General features: G+C 41.1%; 1 protein-coding gene across 1 annotated transcript; it reads right to left on the reverse strand.

The window, feature by feature from the left end:
* Positions 1-10,682: 10,682 nt before the first annotated feature.
* LOC135541958 (guanine nucleotide-binding protein G(i) subunit alpha-3-like) lies at positions 10,683-17,105 on the reverse strand. The gene is made up of 8 exons (XM_064968489.1): positions 16,285-17,105; positions 15,903-15,945; positions 15,590-15,731; positions 15,086-15,243; positions 13,888-14,016; positions 13,529-13,658; positions 12,107-12,260; positions 10,683-11,830 (listed from the first exon to the last, which is right to left on the reverse strand). Exons 1-8 carry the CDS (start codon positions 16,400-16,402, stop codon positions 11,640-11,642), a joined length of 1,065 nt encoding a protein of 354 aa, XP_064824561.1. The 5' UTR covers positions 16,403-17,105; the 3' UTR covers positions 10,683-11,639.
* Between the last annotated feature and the right edge of the window lie 904 nt (positions 17,106-18,009).

Here is an 18,009-nt window from a genome sequence, read left to right on the forward strand (position 1 = left end):
GATATGTGATGTGGCTTTTATGCTTTAATTAATGTGTTGTATGAAACAACCCCCATTGTGGTTGGAATCGTGTTGTGCTGTCAACCACTGACTCAGAGATACACAATGCCAACAAACACATTTATATGACACTATGCAGTGCATTCGGAAAGATTCAAACCACCAGCCATACTGCTCGTTCTATGCGTGACAGGAATGTCAGTGTTCTGCCATGGCCAGCGAAGAGCCTGGATCTCAATTCCATTGAGCACGTCTGGGACCTGTTGGATTGGAGGGTGAGGGCCAGGGCCATTCCCCCCAGAAATGTCCGGGAACTTGCAGGTGCCTTGGGGGAAGAGTGGGGTAACATCTCACGGCAAGAACTGACAAATCTGGTGCAGTCCGTGAGGAGGAGATGCACTGCAGTATGTAGTGGACATTTCCTGTATTACCAAATCTTGAGAGCAAACCACACACAAGTCAGAGTTATCATAAAGTCCATCTTTAATTATATGAGCTCCGTCACAACCCTGTGACTCTCAGATCAATTCAGTGTCTATAAATTCATTCTCTGAGAGTGCTTACACATTGCAACTGAGATCCTTTATAGCAAAGACACACATAGCCAGACAGCATTGGCTATAATTTATCGTTCAGCTTTGTCTCCTAAACTATGTTCTTATCTCGCTCTTGGTACCACTCAGGACCAACACCATTACCTCACCCAATGGCATATATCAAATATACCCCCTCCTGGACAAGATCACAGTGAGGAGAGTGACTCTCTAGGTCAAGATAAGGGCAACCTCAGAGGGAACATAGAATGGTTCAAGACACTGCCATCCTCCTCTCCCCGATAGGAAAAGTAGGGAGCACACAGACATTGTGAAGCCAAGAGATAATTGGTTCCCCCTCAATCATCCCTTCACATGGTTTTCTTTCATTATTTGTTTTTTTATACATAAATATAATTGCTCACTGTTTGTCATGGGCATTTCCTGCCTAAGTTTGCCCACTTTGTCAATTAAATAATCATTAAAATAATTGGCAACATCAAATGGTTTTGTGATGAATAAGCCATCTGATTCGATGAAAGATGGAGTTGATTTGTCTTCCTGCCCATAATTTCATTTAAATTACTCCAAAGTTTTTTTCAATCATTCTTTGTATCATTGATCTTGGCTTCATAATAAAGTTTATTTTTCTTTTTGTTGAGTTTAGTCACATCATTTCTCAATTTGCAGTAAGCCAGTCAGATGTACAGCCAGACTTTTTAGCCACTCTTTTTGCCCCATCTCTTTCAAGCATGTGTTTTTCAATTCCTCATCAATCTAACAGTCAGTTTCTTAACAGGTGCATGTTTATCAATAATTGGAAGAAGCAATTTCATAAATTCATCAAGTGCAGCGTCTGGATGCTCCTCATTAATCACATCAGACCAACAAATATGTTTAACATCATCCACATAAGAGCTACAAATAATCATTCTAAAAATCTAGGAAAGGTTAACGGGAAGTATTTATCAACATAGGTTAAGGATAATAATGGTAGAAAGCACACACACATAGAAGGTAAATAGCACATACACATATATTGTGAGAAGAAGCACAACAACAATAATAGGCAGAGAAGCAACGGACAGAAGGGCTCGATACCGCTCATGTTTGGCTGGCTGAAGCTAGAAAAAGAGTGAAGGGGCCAAGAAAAACTGAGCTACTAAGGAGGAAGGATTAGGTAGCCAGGAGCAGACAGGGAGGACTCCCACGGCTCCCACAGAGACACCACCTAAACCCAAATTATACCCCTCGCTGGAAGATCAAGCGTGGAGGGAAAATCCGGACAACGAGGTGTTGGTGATGAAACGGGGGCAGCCAAACCCGGTGCCGCCCGTCCCGTCACCACCTCCCCCATATGCTGGTCCTCAGGGAGGGAGAGAGGAAGAGACACAGAAAGGAGTACAGGGTTTAGCTACCTTATTGAGAAAGTGGCTAGAGGTAGAGAATGGTGGAGGTGAGAAAAGATAAAGAACTCTGAAGAGAGAAGACAGAGAGGGACCTAAATGTTACAACTGTAGCAAGCCAGCACATTTGGCTAAGGAGTGTGAGGAACCATGCATGCACTGCGATAAGGTGGGCCACAATCACCAAGACTGTAGAAAGAAAAAGGACAGAAAGGATAGGAGAGAGAGTCAAAGGCAAGAACAGAGAGAAAAAGATCAGGCGCCTACAGACAGACTCAGAGGAGGAATAGAAAAGAAAGGAGATCAGTACCTAATAGTAACTATCGGGGTAATTGTAGATAAGCTTAAAGGAGGCTTCAAGGAAAAGAAAAGTAAGAAAGAACAGACAGGAACAGAATATTTGATCGCCAGTCTTGGGGAAAGAGCAGGAAAGATTTTAAACAGAAGAGAAGAGAAACGCGATGACAGAGACAGAGAGAAGTGGTGTTTTAATTGCGATAAAACAGGACATTTCGCCAGGGACTGAAAACACCCTGCAAATACAGTAACAAAGTAGGACACCATTACCGAAACTGCAGACATAAGGGAGAGAAGAACAATAGGCACCCACAGCCCGATTCAGAGGAGGAAGAAGAAGATGAGGCGTAACTAGATCTAGAGGTAAGGCAGACCGTTGTTTGAGTAGGGGTTATATTTTTGCCTACTGGTAAGAAGAGGAGAGTTGGTTGTGGGCGCTAGGCTATATTTGGCTGTAAGGGATTCAGGTCTGAATAGTTGAATCGTAAAAGTTTTGTGATAGTTTCTTGTTATTGATTCTTGGCTTGATTGTTTAGGTAACACCAGTGAATTTGAACAAGAAGTTAATATATTCTAACATTATAATCTGTTTCCATTACGTGGAACAATGTCAGGTCAGTAAAGTGGATTGCAGGTTGAGTTAATTTAATTTTACAGGGACAGTGCACATTAATCACAGTCGTGTGTGTCTAATGGCAGGGTATTCCTATCAAGCACTTTGAGGGACTGTTTGTAGACAGACTGAATGGGTTTTAATGTTGCAAAGCAAGCTTGTGCCAAACTAGTCAAGTAGTATGTTAAGTAGGGGAATTTTTGTTTGTAGTCAACGGTTGGGTTTCTGAATCGGTGTAGTATAATGACATGCTGACCTTTTCTGGGAAAAGGAGTGCTTCACTGTCTTTCTTTTGAATGTTTTCTGGGGCTGTAATCTTGAAGGGAGCGAGTGATATAGAGGCATATTTCTACCAAATTGAAAAGGCCTGGAAATGTTTTGTTTGTTTTTAACCTAGGGGTTTGAGGAGATTTCCATTTTTCCTAGAGCCACGATATCTTAAAGGGATACACACACACATGGAATTGTAGAAGTTTAATTTTCTGAGTTTTAATTAAACACATGAATTCATTAGATAAGGTAATGTTCTGATGTTAAGTATTTAGGACATATTCTGAGCCAACAGGACAGGTACATGCTGTGATGATTCAGGATCATTGAGAGTAATCGAGATAAACTTTATCAACTAGGTAATAATCTTAGAGATTACTACCATAGACATGTGAATTTTTCTAAAAATCCATGAGTGCAGACAGGGAGACAGTGAGACATTTAGTCAATATTTGGAAACAACCCATATTTAATACTGACTGTTATAAGAAAGAGCGACAGACAGATAGTAGAAAAGGCAGACGGAGAAGGGCTCCCCCGCCCTATACTCGGCCTTAAGGTGACCTTGATGGATTGGGAGTATTAGGAGGAGGAGTGGGGGGGGGGCAGGAAGTGAGCAAGATAGAGTGAGAGCAGAAGGAATTTGAGGAGAATGAGAGGGAGAGACTGGGAGTGAGGAGCAGGAAACCTGGAGCGTTACGAAGGTTAGAATCTCATAATAAGCCAGGATTGAGAGAAGATAGAAGTGCCACAGAATAGTTTGATGATGATGAGAAGATACCCCAATTCCCACTCATAACCTTACTCAACCCCAGAGCTGGGGACAGAACATAACCAGACATGATAGAAGTCTAGAGGGCATGGACACAGAGGGATGTAGCGAGGGCATTTGAAGAAGTTGCACATCCTAAACCAGGAATAGAGGGATTCAGAAGAGATTTTGGTTCGCTTAGCTTTAGGATATTAATTCATGGAGAGACTGTCAGCTCTATTGGTTTTTAAAATATGAAAAGTTAGGTGAGGAGGCAGGTATTTTAGTTTATATTTTAAGGGTAGGGTTATTCAATTCGCTAGGAAGAGATATGATGATTTTGTTGGAAGTAGTTGTTATCCTAACTAAAAGTGGAATGAAAGCTTAGTTGGTTTCAGGAACTAAGGTGTTCGACACTGAACCATTGCCCAGAAATTATTCGGCACAGCAGGCCAAAATAGTAGCATTGACGAGAGCCTGCGAAATAAGAAAGGAGAGAAAGGTTACTATTTACATAGACAGCACATATGCATTTAAAACCATACGAAGCAGCACAGATAAATCTTAAAAATAGAGAAGACACTTGACAGAGAATTGTTACAGGATAACCAAGAACGAACGCCCCAGGGAGAATTGGACACGTAGAAAATGAAAGGGGCGATCCTACAAGATAATGTCAGACATAAGGAGAATTTACTAATCTTACCTAAGTCATTGTTTAGATATGCAGCAATATTGACACATGGGCAGAGCCATGTGCCAACAGGGAGGAAGGATGGTAGAGCAGGTTATGAAACACCAGGTGGCAGAGCAGGTTATGAAACACCAGGTGGCAGAGCAGGTTAGGAAACACCAGGTGGTAGAGCAGGTTATGAAACACCAGGTGGTAGAGCAGGTTAGGAAACACCAGGTGGTAGAGCAGGTTAGGAAACACCAGGTGGTAGAGCAGGTTAGGAAACACCAGGTGGTAGAGCAGGTTAGGAAACACCAGGTGGTAGAGCAGGTTATGAAACACCAGGTGGTAGAGCAGGTTAGGAAACACCAGGTGGTAGAGCAGGTTAGGAAACACCAGGTGGTAGAGCAGGTTAGGAAACACCAGGTGGTAGAGCAGGTTAGGAAACACTGCAGGTTAGGAAAGACTTAGTGGCCTAGAGGATAACTACTTTTAAAAAAAATAGAATATCCACTCCAACATTTGGAAATGGACTTCATTGAACTATTCCGAAGTGATGGAAAGAAGAGGTGTTTAACAATAACATATACATATATTAAAGGGGTAGAAGCATCCCCAACTTACTTGATGGACATGATTATGGTAGTTAAAATATTAGGTCAAGATATTATCCCTAGAGTTGGTTTACTAGGATCTATTTCTTTAAATAATGGATGACATTCTAGCTAATCAGGTAGAACAAATAGAATACCAGAATTAGGGACCAGAACAGGTAGACATAGAAGTTGAAGATATACTAGCAGAACACATGAAAACACTGTTTGTTAACCAAACCTGTATGTCCAAAATGTTGTGTCAAACAGGTGAATTACAGGAGAATGTGATTCACTCAATCCAACCAGGTGACTGGGTGTGGATCCAGTCCCTGAGGAGAATAGACGGGAAGCAGCCCCGTTGGGAAGACCCATACCAGGTTCTGTTAAACGACCGCCTTTGCCATTAGAATAGCTGAGAGAGTCACTTGGGTCCACGTTACCCACTGCAAGAAGGTATGTACACATAAGCGCATGGGGGATCACACACAGAGTTAGGAGAAGAACCGAGTACCAACAGGGTCCGGGGGTTACCTCCTTAACAAAGATTTCCTATCCCGACTGTTCATCACTGTGGGTGATCCTAGAGGTGTGAGTATAGGGTAGTACCTAGCAGACAGACTAAGGACAGGAGAGAGTTGGCAGTTTTTGGGAAGAGTAGGGGCTCTGAGCTGCATCACAGTCTTGGTAACCTTTCTGATACATCCAGATCCACCACCTTTCGGTACTAATTATATGACGCCGTTGTCATTGATAAGAAGTAATAGATAAACTATATAATACACTGATGAGTGACTTACAGAGTAAGGAGTCAAAGAAGATCAAGGTGTATGATTTAAGGTAAACATTAAACAATTCCCTAGGAAAAAACAAATAACTTTACAGGGATTGACAGATTTAAGTACTTGGTAGTACTTGGCCAACCCACCTCGGTTCACTTTAACTCCTGGATGTCATAAGGTGAATTCACCAATTTGTAAGTCGCTCTGGATAAGAGCGTCTGCCAAATGACTTAAATGTAATGTAATGTATGTAAATGATGAGTACCAGTGTTATAGATACAAGAATGGCACCAAGAACTCAGATGATTTTAATGGCTGAAAGGTAATCGTTAATGTGACTGACTTAGGTTAAGAAGTACAGGAGAAAATTCTTAACCTCACAGCACCTATAACTAATGTAGGGTGGGCACGGACCAGCAAAGGATGCATACGACAGAAACTACCAAAAAGGGTGGTTAGGAACTTGCGCCCTGGGGTTATTGGTCCAACTAGTTTGAGTTAGTCATCAGAGGCCAGTTAAAGGAGGCTAAAGTAGGCACAGGAGGAGTCTAGATGGATGCTATTGGCATCCTCAGGGAAGTTCCAGATGAATCAAATAGGTGAAGGCTTTACCACTACCTTATTTTGGTGGTTGACAATAAATACAAATGTGGATTGGATTAATGACATCTATTATAATCAACAGAGATTTGTGAATGATACTGGGGGTGCAGTAAAGGGGTTCTCTGACCAATTATCCGCCACCTCCCTCATGACCTGGTAAAATAGACTGGCTCTCGATATATTATTGGCAGAAAAGGGCGGGGTATGTAGAATGATTGGGGTTCATTGCTGTACGTTTATTTTTAAATAACACAGCTCCAGATAGATCAGTGACCAAGGCACTGGCAGGTTTTACCATTGTCATGCCTTTGGCTATGCCGGATTAATCCCTAAAACATGCAATTCTATAAAATAATTTCTCCGTAATTAATATCACCTTATTGAGCTAATCATGTAAATGTAATTAACTAGAGAGTCGGGCACCACAAAATAACATTTATAGAGCTGTTATCTTCCGAATAAACTCTTAAAGATCTTGTAATATTTTACATCAATAGCAGTCAATATCAATCGTCATCTTACTTCAGTCTCATAATCTGAAAGTTGTAAATTCTTGGTTATCTGCAAGAACCCTGGCTAACAAGTTGAATAGGCAATACAAAATTGGGTTTAATTATTTATTTACTAAATACCTAACTAATCACACAGAATTCACATACACAAAGAATGAATTATACCTGGATAATTCTTTACGTCATAGGAAAACATCCCTAGTGGGCGGAACAGATATGACAGCTTGTTACACAAAGGAAAAGGGTCTGGGTTGAGTGAAAGAGCGGGAAGACAGGAACAAAGGCGAAGCTGTGCTATCGTAATTACAGTATCTTATGCATTCTAAATTACTGCCCATTTGGAAGAGGAAAATGCAATACATTTTTACTCTGAGCTGTGCTTCAGTAGGTTGGTGGTAGATGGAAGACCGTGTTGCCAAACCGAGTCCTCTGTCCTTTGAAGAATGTCTCGGGTGGTCACTTGGATAAGTTGTAGTAACGTCGTTGTGTGGTAGATGGGATACTCTGTCTGTTCCTTCCTAACCTGCGTTTGCAGCTGCGGTCGCTAACTCAACGGCTAGGAGGTATCACTTCTGTCGTGAATAAGAGTTCAAAGTTCATACCATTCGCAACCAAAGTTCATGCTGATGTTGGCTTCATTCTGTAGTTTTATCTGAACCATTCTGACATAGGATCGTCATCCTGCCTCATCAGAACAGGAAGTTCTATTGTCGTCAAGGCTTTATATAGGAAGGGAGAAAAGGGGTGTGGTTCATAGTTTACAACCTCTGTCTCTTCACGTGGGCAGGCCACTGAGTGAGCAGCAATATCTTATGAAAACCCACATCTCACATTTTAGAAGCTAAAACCACATTTCATCCAATCACAAATAATGTCATATTCAAACATTTAAATTGAACAACAATTCCATGTGATAACTCTGTGTAGACTTTCCACTGTAGAGTTTGTCATCTTATCATTGATGAGAATTTCTCAGATGACAACCGAACTGACATCATATTCATTAAGTACCACCGCATATGTTCAATTGTTCAGATTACCAGAATATAGTTAATTTCCCCCCACATCCTGACGTTCCCAGAATCTCTATGTTAACCAAGGGTTTTGCAAATGTACCCTCAATAGGGTAGAGAGAGGAAAAAGGGGGGAAGAGGTATTTATGACTGTCATAAACCTACCCCCCCCAGGCCAACGTCATGACTCCACATTAGCTCATGAGTTAGCAGAGAACTCTGGGGTGGATATTTCCCTGACAGGGTGGTTTGACAGTATGTTTGGGAAATGGAAAAATGCCATAATCAATATGTTGTGCGCAACTTTCACCTGTATGCGTGTTTTGGTTCTGTGTGGATGTTGTTTGGTCCCATGTGTGAGAGGTTTAATCACCAGAACTCTAGAGTGATCGATGACGCAACAGATGGTGAGATATGGGCCGATTCCGAGCTCCGACCAGTGGGATGACGAATACAGGCTTCCAGGCCTAGGAGATGGCTCCGTTTCTTTTAACTACGAGGAGCCAATGTTAGATGAGAATATTTTCAATGTTTAGACAAGACTGTTCAATTGATGAAGATTATAATAAAAATGTTTCAAAAGAGTTATGATTGGATATAGGCTTGGAACAGTCATTGATGAGTAATCGAATGTAAATACATGTTTTGGTTTGGTTTATTCTTGTATAACATTTATGTTTCCATATAGTGTTTGATGTATCAGTGTGTATTATTTAGTCATTAAGGGTGGATTGATAAGGGAGTTATTAATTATTATTAAACCCATGGTTTTATAGATCTCGGGGATTGGTCAGAGCTATTGATTGTCAGTTATTATCATTGGGATTGAAAATTCTCTTGACAATACAGCAACTCCTCCCCCATAAGCATGTGTCTCTTCTATAAATGTTATATCCTTGTATTGCTACTGATGTATCATCAAATGAATTATCTAAGTGAGTCTCAGAAATGGCTAATATATGAATGTTATCTGATGTTAGCAAGTTATTGATTTCATTACCTTATTTCTAAGGCTACATATATTAATATGGGCTACGTTCAGCCCTTTCCTGGGTAGCTTATCAGAGATAGACATAATATTGAAAAGATCAGATAAAGCAAGAGAAGAAAAATACATTCAGCAGTCCATTAATCAATTGGTGTGTGTGTGTGAGGCTATGAACCCATTGGCTTGGCTATCTCGTCCCTTCCAGGCTTCTGGGAGGGAGGGTGGACAATGAGCCTGTCGTAGCGGATGTACGCAATGTCCCCACGTGCTCTGGCAGCTTTCATGGCTGGGATCAGTCTTTCCTCTTCTGGTGCACAGCTTCAGGATAGTCCTCGTTGAGGAAGATATACGTTCCTCTCAAGTTCTTCTTTCCAGAACAGCTACTATGTCCTTGAACCTCAGGAACTTGACCACTATCGTCTTGGGCCTATCATCTAGGCCGGTGGTGGGTTTTCCAGTCCTGTGGGCGCGCTCTACCTCAATCTTCCTGTGACCCATGATCAATTTGGGGCAGCAGGTAGCCTAGTTGTTAGAGTGTTGGACTAGTAACCAAAAGGTTGCAAGATGAAATCCCTGAGCCGACAAGGGAAAAATCTGTTGCTCTGCCCCTGAACAAGGCAGTTAACCACTGTTCATAGGCCGTCATTGAAAATAAGAATTTGTTCTTAACTGACATTGCTAGTAAAATAAATAAAACATTTTCTGAGATCATTTCCCTCACTTTGTCCTCAGACTCAATTCAGGTCTCGTGGAGATTCTGCAATTCCATCCACAACCATGTTGTTTCACCTTGATTGCCCCTCGAGATCTCTCATTGTTATCATGGATTCAGACAGAACTGATGTCATCTTGCCATTCTGTTTCAACTCGAGCTGACACTGGGAGAACTGCAAACTGTTCTTCAGGTCCTGGATCTCTCTGGTCAGGTCGTCCATTCTTTTATTAGTAGAATCCACGAGTATTTGAACAAAACACTTGAAACTATTTTCTTGTTGTAACAACTGCTTATAGGTCTCTTTATGTTCATTTAAAAGATCCTTGATGAACAGAGCAAAGTACAGAGAGATCCTTGATGAAAACCTGCTCCAGAGTACTCAGGACCAGACTGGGGCAAAGTTTTACCTTCCAACAGGACAATGACCCTAAGCACACAGCCAAGACAAAACAGGAGTGGCTTTGGGACAAGTCTCTGGATGTCCTTGAGTGGCTCAGCCAGAGTCTGGACTTGAACATCTCTGGAGAGCACTGAAAATAGCTGTGCAGCAATGTTCCCCACCCAACCTGAGAGATTGAGAGGATCTGCAGAGAAGTATGAGAGAAACTGCCCAAATACAAGTGTCAAGCCTGTAGTGTCATACCAAAGAAGACTTAAGCAGTAATCGTTTGCCAAAGGTGCTTCAACAAAGCACTGAGGGTCTGAATAGTTCAAATTTACATTTTTGTATAAATTTGCACAAAAAAAATCTAAGAACCTGTTTTGCTTTGTCATTGTGGTGTATTGTGTGTAGATTGAGGGGGAAGAACTATCAATTTTAGAATAAAAATGTTGAAAAGTCAAAAGGTCTGAATAGTTTCTGAACCCACTGTATGAGAATCAACGGTGTAACTTTTTTACAATCTTATAATTACTATTGAGTAATCAGACAAGTTTGGCCCACATTCAATTTAATCAAAGGAACATTCATGTTAAATGTCCAAATGGCAATGTGATTAACATAAAAAGGAGCATTTCAATGGCAAATACTTAGTTTCTAATAAGGCCACTAAGTGAAAGGCCATAATCTTTATACAAATAGGCCATAATCTTTATACAAATAGTTATATACAAAGATAATCCAAAGAAAATAGGCAACATAATCCAAGTCAAGGCAACCATTACAAAAGCTTATTCTTTAAAAGTGGTTTAAAACATCAAGTGATATCTGAAAATTAATCTCACAGTTGGTTTACAGCCAGTAAACTACTTAAGTGTTATGTAACGATCTGAATAGTGATGAATTAAAACAATAAGAATTCAGCATATCAACATTACCAAGAGATAATTAAAAATACTTAACACTAGTGGACAAGGCCATGACCATTTATACTGTAAGAAAGACTTAGTTATAAAGACAGTTATAAAGAGTTATCAAAACTCAGAAAATGCATAATAGTTGATATCCTATTCAACATTTACAATGTAATTAATACCTTTTAACCCTTTAAAGTGAACACTGAAAGCCTAAGTGCAGATGTTTGAAAGGTTTGACAGAAATTTGGCAATAACATTCAAAAATGAGAAATCCAACACTCACAACTTAAAAAAAAAAAAATCAGTCCATAGCCATGAATCCACAACAAAAGTATAGACAAACAAAAGCACATAAGTGGCCTATGTAATCTTGTCTTGAAATATCCAAGGATTCATCATACATTATGGCAACAGTATATGGTCTAACAACCCCTATGTACTCTGCAGCCTACTTCTGCAGTTCAAACACTGAACCTTTCCAATAGCCAATCATAGATGTGGACTGTCAATGGCAATGAGCAATTCCCACTTGTAAATGCACGAGAGGATTCCAACACACTCCCGCCCCTATGACAGGCAGATGTTGCAGGAGTCTCAGTACAAGCCAACCTCCTTCAGGCTGGCTTTGATAATGACATCAGTGACAGCGTCAAAGACAAACTGCACGTTCTTAGTGTCAGTAGCACAAGTGAAATGGGTGTAGATCTCCTTTGTATCCTTCCGCTTGTTCAAGTCTTCAAACTGACACTGAATGTAGGTTGACGCCTCTTTGTATGTGTTTGGACCTAGAGTAGTGGAAGAGAATGTATTCAATCTCATTTATGCACTTATTCACAAAGGACGTGCAAAATAGGTATAACTCAATACACTGCTTTGGGCAAACTAGTAATTTCCTATTATGGACAAACACTTGCTAAACTTTAATTTCCTGCTTTGCCAAAGTGTGTCCCTGAGGCTCCTCCCATATTGCACAAGCTAATATTTCAAAATGGAGGTATTACTCATTACTCAGACATCTCAAACAAGAACCCACTATGTACAGCTGCTCTCCACTGACGTACCTGAGTACTCTGGGTAGCAGATAGTGAGCGGGCTCTTCTGGATCTTGTCCTCAAACAGATCCTTCTTGTTAAGAAAGAGGATGACGGAGGTGCCCGTGAACCACTTGTTGTTACAGATGGAGTCAAATAGCTTCATGCTCTCATGCATACGGTTCTATGGAGAGATGAGCAGTGTCAGGGTCTGTGTGCGGGTGAAACTGTTATGCAGTCTCTTTTGATAAGACTTGATATACAGTACCAGTCAAAAGTTTGGACACACCTACTCATTCAAGGATTTTCTACATTGTAGAATAACAGTGAAGACATCAAAACATGAAATAACACATATTGAATCATGTAGTAACCAAAACAAAAATATATTTTATATTTAGAAGTAGAAAAAGTAGAACCTTTGACAGCTTTGCACACTTTGCATTCTGTCAACCAGCTTCACCTGGAATGCTTTTCCAACAGTCTTGAAGGAGTTCCCACATATGCTGAGCACTTGTTGACTGCTTTTCCTTCACTCTGCGGTCCAACTCATCCCAAATCATCTCAATTGGGTTGAGGTCGGGTGACTGAAGGCTAGGTCATCTGATGCCGCACTCCATCACTCTCCTTCTTGGTCAAATAGCCCTTACACAGCCTAGAGGTGTGTTTTGGGTCATTGACCTGTTGAAAAGCAAATCGTCCCACTAAGCCCAAACCACATGGGATGGCGTATCGCTGCAGAATGCTGTGGTGGCCATGCTGGTTAAGTGTACCTTGAATTCTAAATAAATCACAGACAGTGTCACCAGCAAAGCAACCCCACATCTTCACGCTTCACGTGGTAACCACACATGCGAAGATCATCCATTTACCTACTCTGCATCTTACAAAGGCACAGGGATTGGAACCAAAAATCTCAAATTTGGACTCATCAGACCAAAGGACATATTTCCACCTGTCTAATGTCCATTGCTCGTGTTTCTTGGCCCAAGCAAGTCTTCTTATTGGTGTCCATTAGTTGTGTTTCTTTGCAGCAATTCAACCACTAAGGCCTGATTCACAGTCTCCTCTGAACAGTTGATGTTGAAATGTGTCTGTTACTTGAACTCTGTGAAGAACTTATTTGGGCTGCAATCTGAGGTGCAGTTAACTGTAGTGAACTTATCCTCTGCAGAAGAGATAACTCTGGGTCTTCCTTGCAAAGCAAAGGGTGGCTACTTTGAAGAATCTCAAATATAAAATATTTTCTAAACACTTTCGGTTACTACATGATTCCATGTGTTATTTCATAGATGAGGTCTTTACATGTTCTACAATGTAGAAAATAGTAAAAATAAAGAAAAATCCTGGAATTAGGTGTTCAAACTTGACTGGTACTGTACATGTTATACTGCACAACCTTGTAAATACCACATGACTATAGATCTGGAGTTGATTCCCTGTCCCACTCACCATCTCCTCATCCTCAGCCAGCACCAGGTCATAGTCACTGAGCGCCACACAGAAGATGATGGCTGTGACTCCCTCAAAGCAGTGGATCCACTTCTTCCTCTCTGACCTCTGACCCCCCACATCAAACATCCTGCAGCCAGGACGAGTCAGACAGAGACATGAGGAAGTGAGAAAAATAGGACATTAAAAAAAAGGGTATGAAAGGCAGTGAAACATTCATACAGTATGATGTGGTAACTACGGTGATGTACAAATAGCTTTGGGCTTTTCTACATTAGTGAATCATTATCTGTAGGGACAAAGTGCCTCAGTGATTATTAGTGTCAGTGCACAGAGTGCTGTGTTAACAGGTTACTGACTTGAAGTAGAGGTCCTTGAATGTGAAGTGTGTCTCCACGATGCCGGTGGTCTTGACTCTTGTCCGCAGAACATCCTGCTGCGTGGGCACATAGTTCTGCTGGGATATCCTGTCCAAGTCATTCAGGTAACTGAGGAGAAAGCAGACTGACTTAATGTAAAAAGTTACTTAAAAACACTACTACTTGCCAATTGTTGGATAATACAGTTTCAAATTGGTGAGCCAAGACATGCAAATGGAAGTTCTGATTTTGAATCAACTATGGATTCAAACAACAATGCAAGTGAACAAATAAAGCCAATATGGAGGGATATAAAATAAACAAAGAAATTATTCCTAAAACAACTCAGAGAGCTTGTAATCATATAGTCTGTCTCGTTTGCCTCGAGGCCTGAAATCTCCTGTTTTTCCTAAATAAACTAAGTGACGGCAACTAGGGCCGGAACCATACCAGTATTGTGATACTCGTTAGTATCATGGCAAGGAAACAAAACACTAAGCGGATTTATGTTGGAAACAAACATGTCATCCAGAGTCACATTTATTTATTTTCCAAGCAATAGCACAAAATATTTAACTAACGGCAACCTGTTTCTGCCTTTAGGGCCGGAACTTCCCGTTTCTATTGTTTCAGCAGTGTGGTGCAACAGCAGCAGTCTATCACAGGGTTCCTCCTTTCATGTCCTCACTGGTATCAGACGAGTCAGACATGTCTCAAACTAGGAGTCAGTTTCAAGGAAATCATTCGTACCTAGCCAACTTATCTAGCAACAGGGGACTTATTCCTGGTCCATGATAAAAAATAAGAATTAAACATGTTTCATAACATTAATCCTCTTCTTGTAATGTTACACTTGGCCTATGGCCTGACCCAACTCCCCCCTCCCTCCTTCAGGCTATGCGCAAACCCTACACCTCAACCTGAGCACTTCCATTCTGCCACCTCTGGTCTCTTGGCCCTCCAACCGCTACAGTGGTCAGCTCCAGTTCAGCCCAGTCCAAGCGCTTCTGTCCTGGCAACGGCTTCCCCTGAAGTTCAGACAGTCCCTGCACATCTTCCGAAAACATTTGAAACGACCTCTTCAAAGAGGATGGCCAAGTGTGCAAGACAATATCCCTCCTATCATTCACTATGGTTCTCTGGTCATTATAATACTTGATTCACACAGTTTTACGGCATATATTTGTAATGCTCTTACTATGAGGCTGAGTCGTTGAGCTGGTACTCTCTGGACCTGCCAAAGCAGATCTGGACCCCTCCATCCTGCCATAACCTCTTGATGACCCCAGCCAGTTCAGGGGTCATGACCCCTTCCTCTGCTGAGCTGGCCAAGGTAAAGAGCTGGCGGGCATCATCCTGGAGCCAAGCAAACAGTTACCAAAAAGAAACTACTTCTGACAGCTCTCATTCTTGTGGGAACAGTATGACAACAGAAGAATGTCACTCAAATCAACATGTTAGGTACGGAATCAGCTTTCAAGTGATTTACTTCACATGCTGACCATCCATGTTGGAATGGAATGTCTCTGCAACCGGTGGATCATTCTGTACACTGTTCTTATAAAGTTCATACTTCCTTGTAGTCATAACAAAGAGAAACAACACTTATTGTGGTATTTTACAAATGGGGAAAAAGCCATAGTAAACTACATACACCGTTCTAAAACCACTGGAATGTAAGAGAATCTTCAAGCTGACTCACTGATCTTGCTGTGTCCCCAAATTCAATGGTGAGCCTGCCCATGGCTCTGATGATGGCGATGATGGACTGGATGGTGTTGCTGTAAACCACAACCCTGTACTGGCTACACTCCTCCTGTGTGTAGCCATCCTCATGGATGATTCTGGGTGCAGGAAGAGAAGGTTATCATGCACATCTTACTGGTGCTTGTGGTCAACATCTAATCTAGATAACATCTCAAAGGCTCCTAAATGATTAATCCCTTCATAAGTGTTCCTAATCAGTAAAAAGCTGTTTTTGAGGTGTGCACAAAACTGTTGAAATATGTACTCACTTCATCTGCTTTACAACGGTGCTCTTCCCAGACTCCCCAGCACCTTAGTGGTGGTAAAGAGAAAAGCCATAAGATCAGGTAGAAATGTTCAACTCTTAGCTCCACTAAACGTGTAAAGATATAAAAACAATCACGCACAGTCAGTGCTCAGAACCAGCAGAATCCATCTGTTTAAGTTCTACACCCCCCACCCCACCCTACTGCTTTGGGGCCTTTACACCTGGTCTGAGAATCTAGCGAAAACAATTAGGCTACACCATGAGCATAAAAGCTCAAATGAAAGTTGTCATGATCATTCAGTCATGAGCCCTACATAAAAGTAATCAATTAGACAAACACCCTCTTCAGACCCTGCCAATGTCAGTCACATAGGAACACTCACCTAGAAGCAACAATTTGACTTCACTTGAAGCCTTTTCGCCAGATTCTCTCAGATTCCGATCAATGATTTTACTCCTCTCCATGGCAGCTTTATCTTCGGCACTTAGTGTGCAACCCATTTTGATCCCAGCAGGTAAATCTTAAATACTATGATAATGTAAAGCTGGAAATCTACCTGGCGTTTGACAAGTTATCCAAATGGAAAAAACGTTCAGTAAAAAAGACGGAATGACATTCTAATTCTAACCACAAAGTTGTACGGTTGTGTCTGTCAAACGCTTGCCGCAGAATTCTGGTCCATGTTAACTACGACACGTTTCCAAACTACATTTGTGCGACGACGAGCATAATGGGGGCAAAAAAGGAAAAAAAGGCGTTGGCCAGAAGCTAGCTAGTACATGTTAGCTTTTACTATGCATATGTCATATAACTTGCTAGGAAGCCGAATACTTAACGTTTTAATAGAAGAGCATGAAAACTCAACATTCATTCGAAGAAACAAATTAAGTAGCTAGTTGCCAAATTAACTTAATGTTCGGTAGCTAGAAATGGTCCGTTTGGCTAAACAAAGTTAGTAGCTAACTGTAGCTTTAAGTTCTTTCCGGGTTGGCTTGAAAAGTTTTTTTTTTTTTTTGCTGAATATCGTGAGTTAAAAGTTTACACACGAAAAAAAAACCTCAACACCCTAAACTGATTCAAAATACTCACACACGTCTAAATACTACTGGCTGTTGACTGCTCTTTTGTTAACAATTGAAATTGTCTGGCCCTACAATTATGCAAGCTTGCAGATGAGATGAGCAAACAAATGTTGACTCTCATCGTCATGTGACGCGGAAATCAAGCAAAATAATTGCTGGGTCTGATGGGAAATGAAGTCTAAATCTATCAGTAATTGATTACAGTGATTCTCAACCACGAGGCATTTAAGGACTAGGAGCTTTCAGGGTGTCTGAAAAAGCATAAAACGAACACATTGAAAATTACAGCAGCTAGACTAAAAGGTGGTCCCCAGATTGTTTGAGAGCGTTTCAAAGATTTTACTGAGTTACGGTTCATATAAGGAAATCGGTCAATTTAAAAAAAAGAATTAGGCCCTAATTTATAACAAAAAGTCTATATACAGTGAGTGCACATGAGGTAAGATAAGGGAGTCAATGTAATACATAGGCCATGGTGGCGAAGTAATTACAATATAGCAATTAAACACTGGAATGGTAGATGTGCAGAAGATGAACGTGCAAGTAGAGATACTGGGGTGCAAAGGAGCAAGATAAATAAAGTATGAGTATGAAGCAAGCGCCAACCAACGAGAGGGTACAGGTCGCAATGGTGGGTAGTGTATGGGGCTTTGGTGACAAAACGGATGGCACTGTGATAGACTGCATCCAGTTTGTTGAGTAGAGTGTTGGAGGCTATTTTATAGATGACATCACCGAAGTCGAGGATCGGTAGGATGGTCAATTTTACAAGGGTATGTGTGGCAGCATGAGTGAAGGATGCTTTGTTGAGATGTAGGAAGCTGATTCTAGATTTAATTTTGGATTGGAGATGCTTAATGTGAGTCTGGAAGGAGAGTTTACAGTCTAACCAGACACCTAGGTATTTGTAGTTGTCCACGTATTCTAAGTCAGAACCGTCCAGAGTAGTAATGCTGGACTGGCGAGCAGGTGCAGGCAGTGATCGGTTGAAAAGCATGCATTTAGTTTTACTTGCATTTAAGAGC

The sequence above is a fragment of the Oncorhynchus masou genome, chromosome 6, assembly GCF_036934945.1.
Source record: "Oncorhynchus masou masou isolate Uvic2021 chromosome 6, UVic_Omas_1.1, whole genome shotgun sequence".
Classification (NCBI taxonomy): domain Eukaryota; kingdom Metazoa; phylum Chordata; class Actinopteri; order Salmoniformes; family Salmonidae; genus Oncorhynchus; species Oncorhynchus masou.

Excerpts from the sequence above, each read along its gene's own strand:
- LOC135541958 (XM_064968489.1), bottom strand. The coding sequence starts at position 16,402 with ATGGGTTGCACACTAAGTGCCGAAGATAAAGCTGCCATGGAGAGGAGT. Across the intron at positions 15,244-15,589 it reads TTGGGGACACAGCAAGATCA|GATGATGCCCGCCAGCTCTT; the intron begins GTGAGTCAGCTT and ends GCTTGGCTCCAG. Across the intron at positions 11,831-12,106 it reads CTGCTACCCAGAGTACTCAG|GTCCAAACACATACAAAGAG; the intron begins GTACGTCAGTGG and ends CCACTACTCTAG.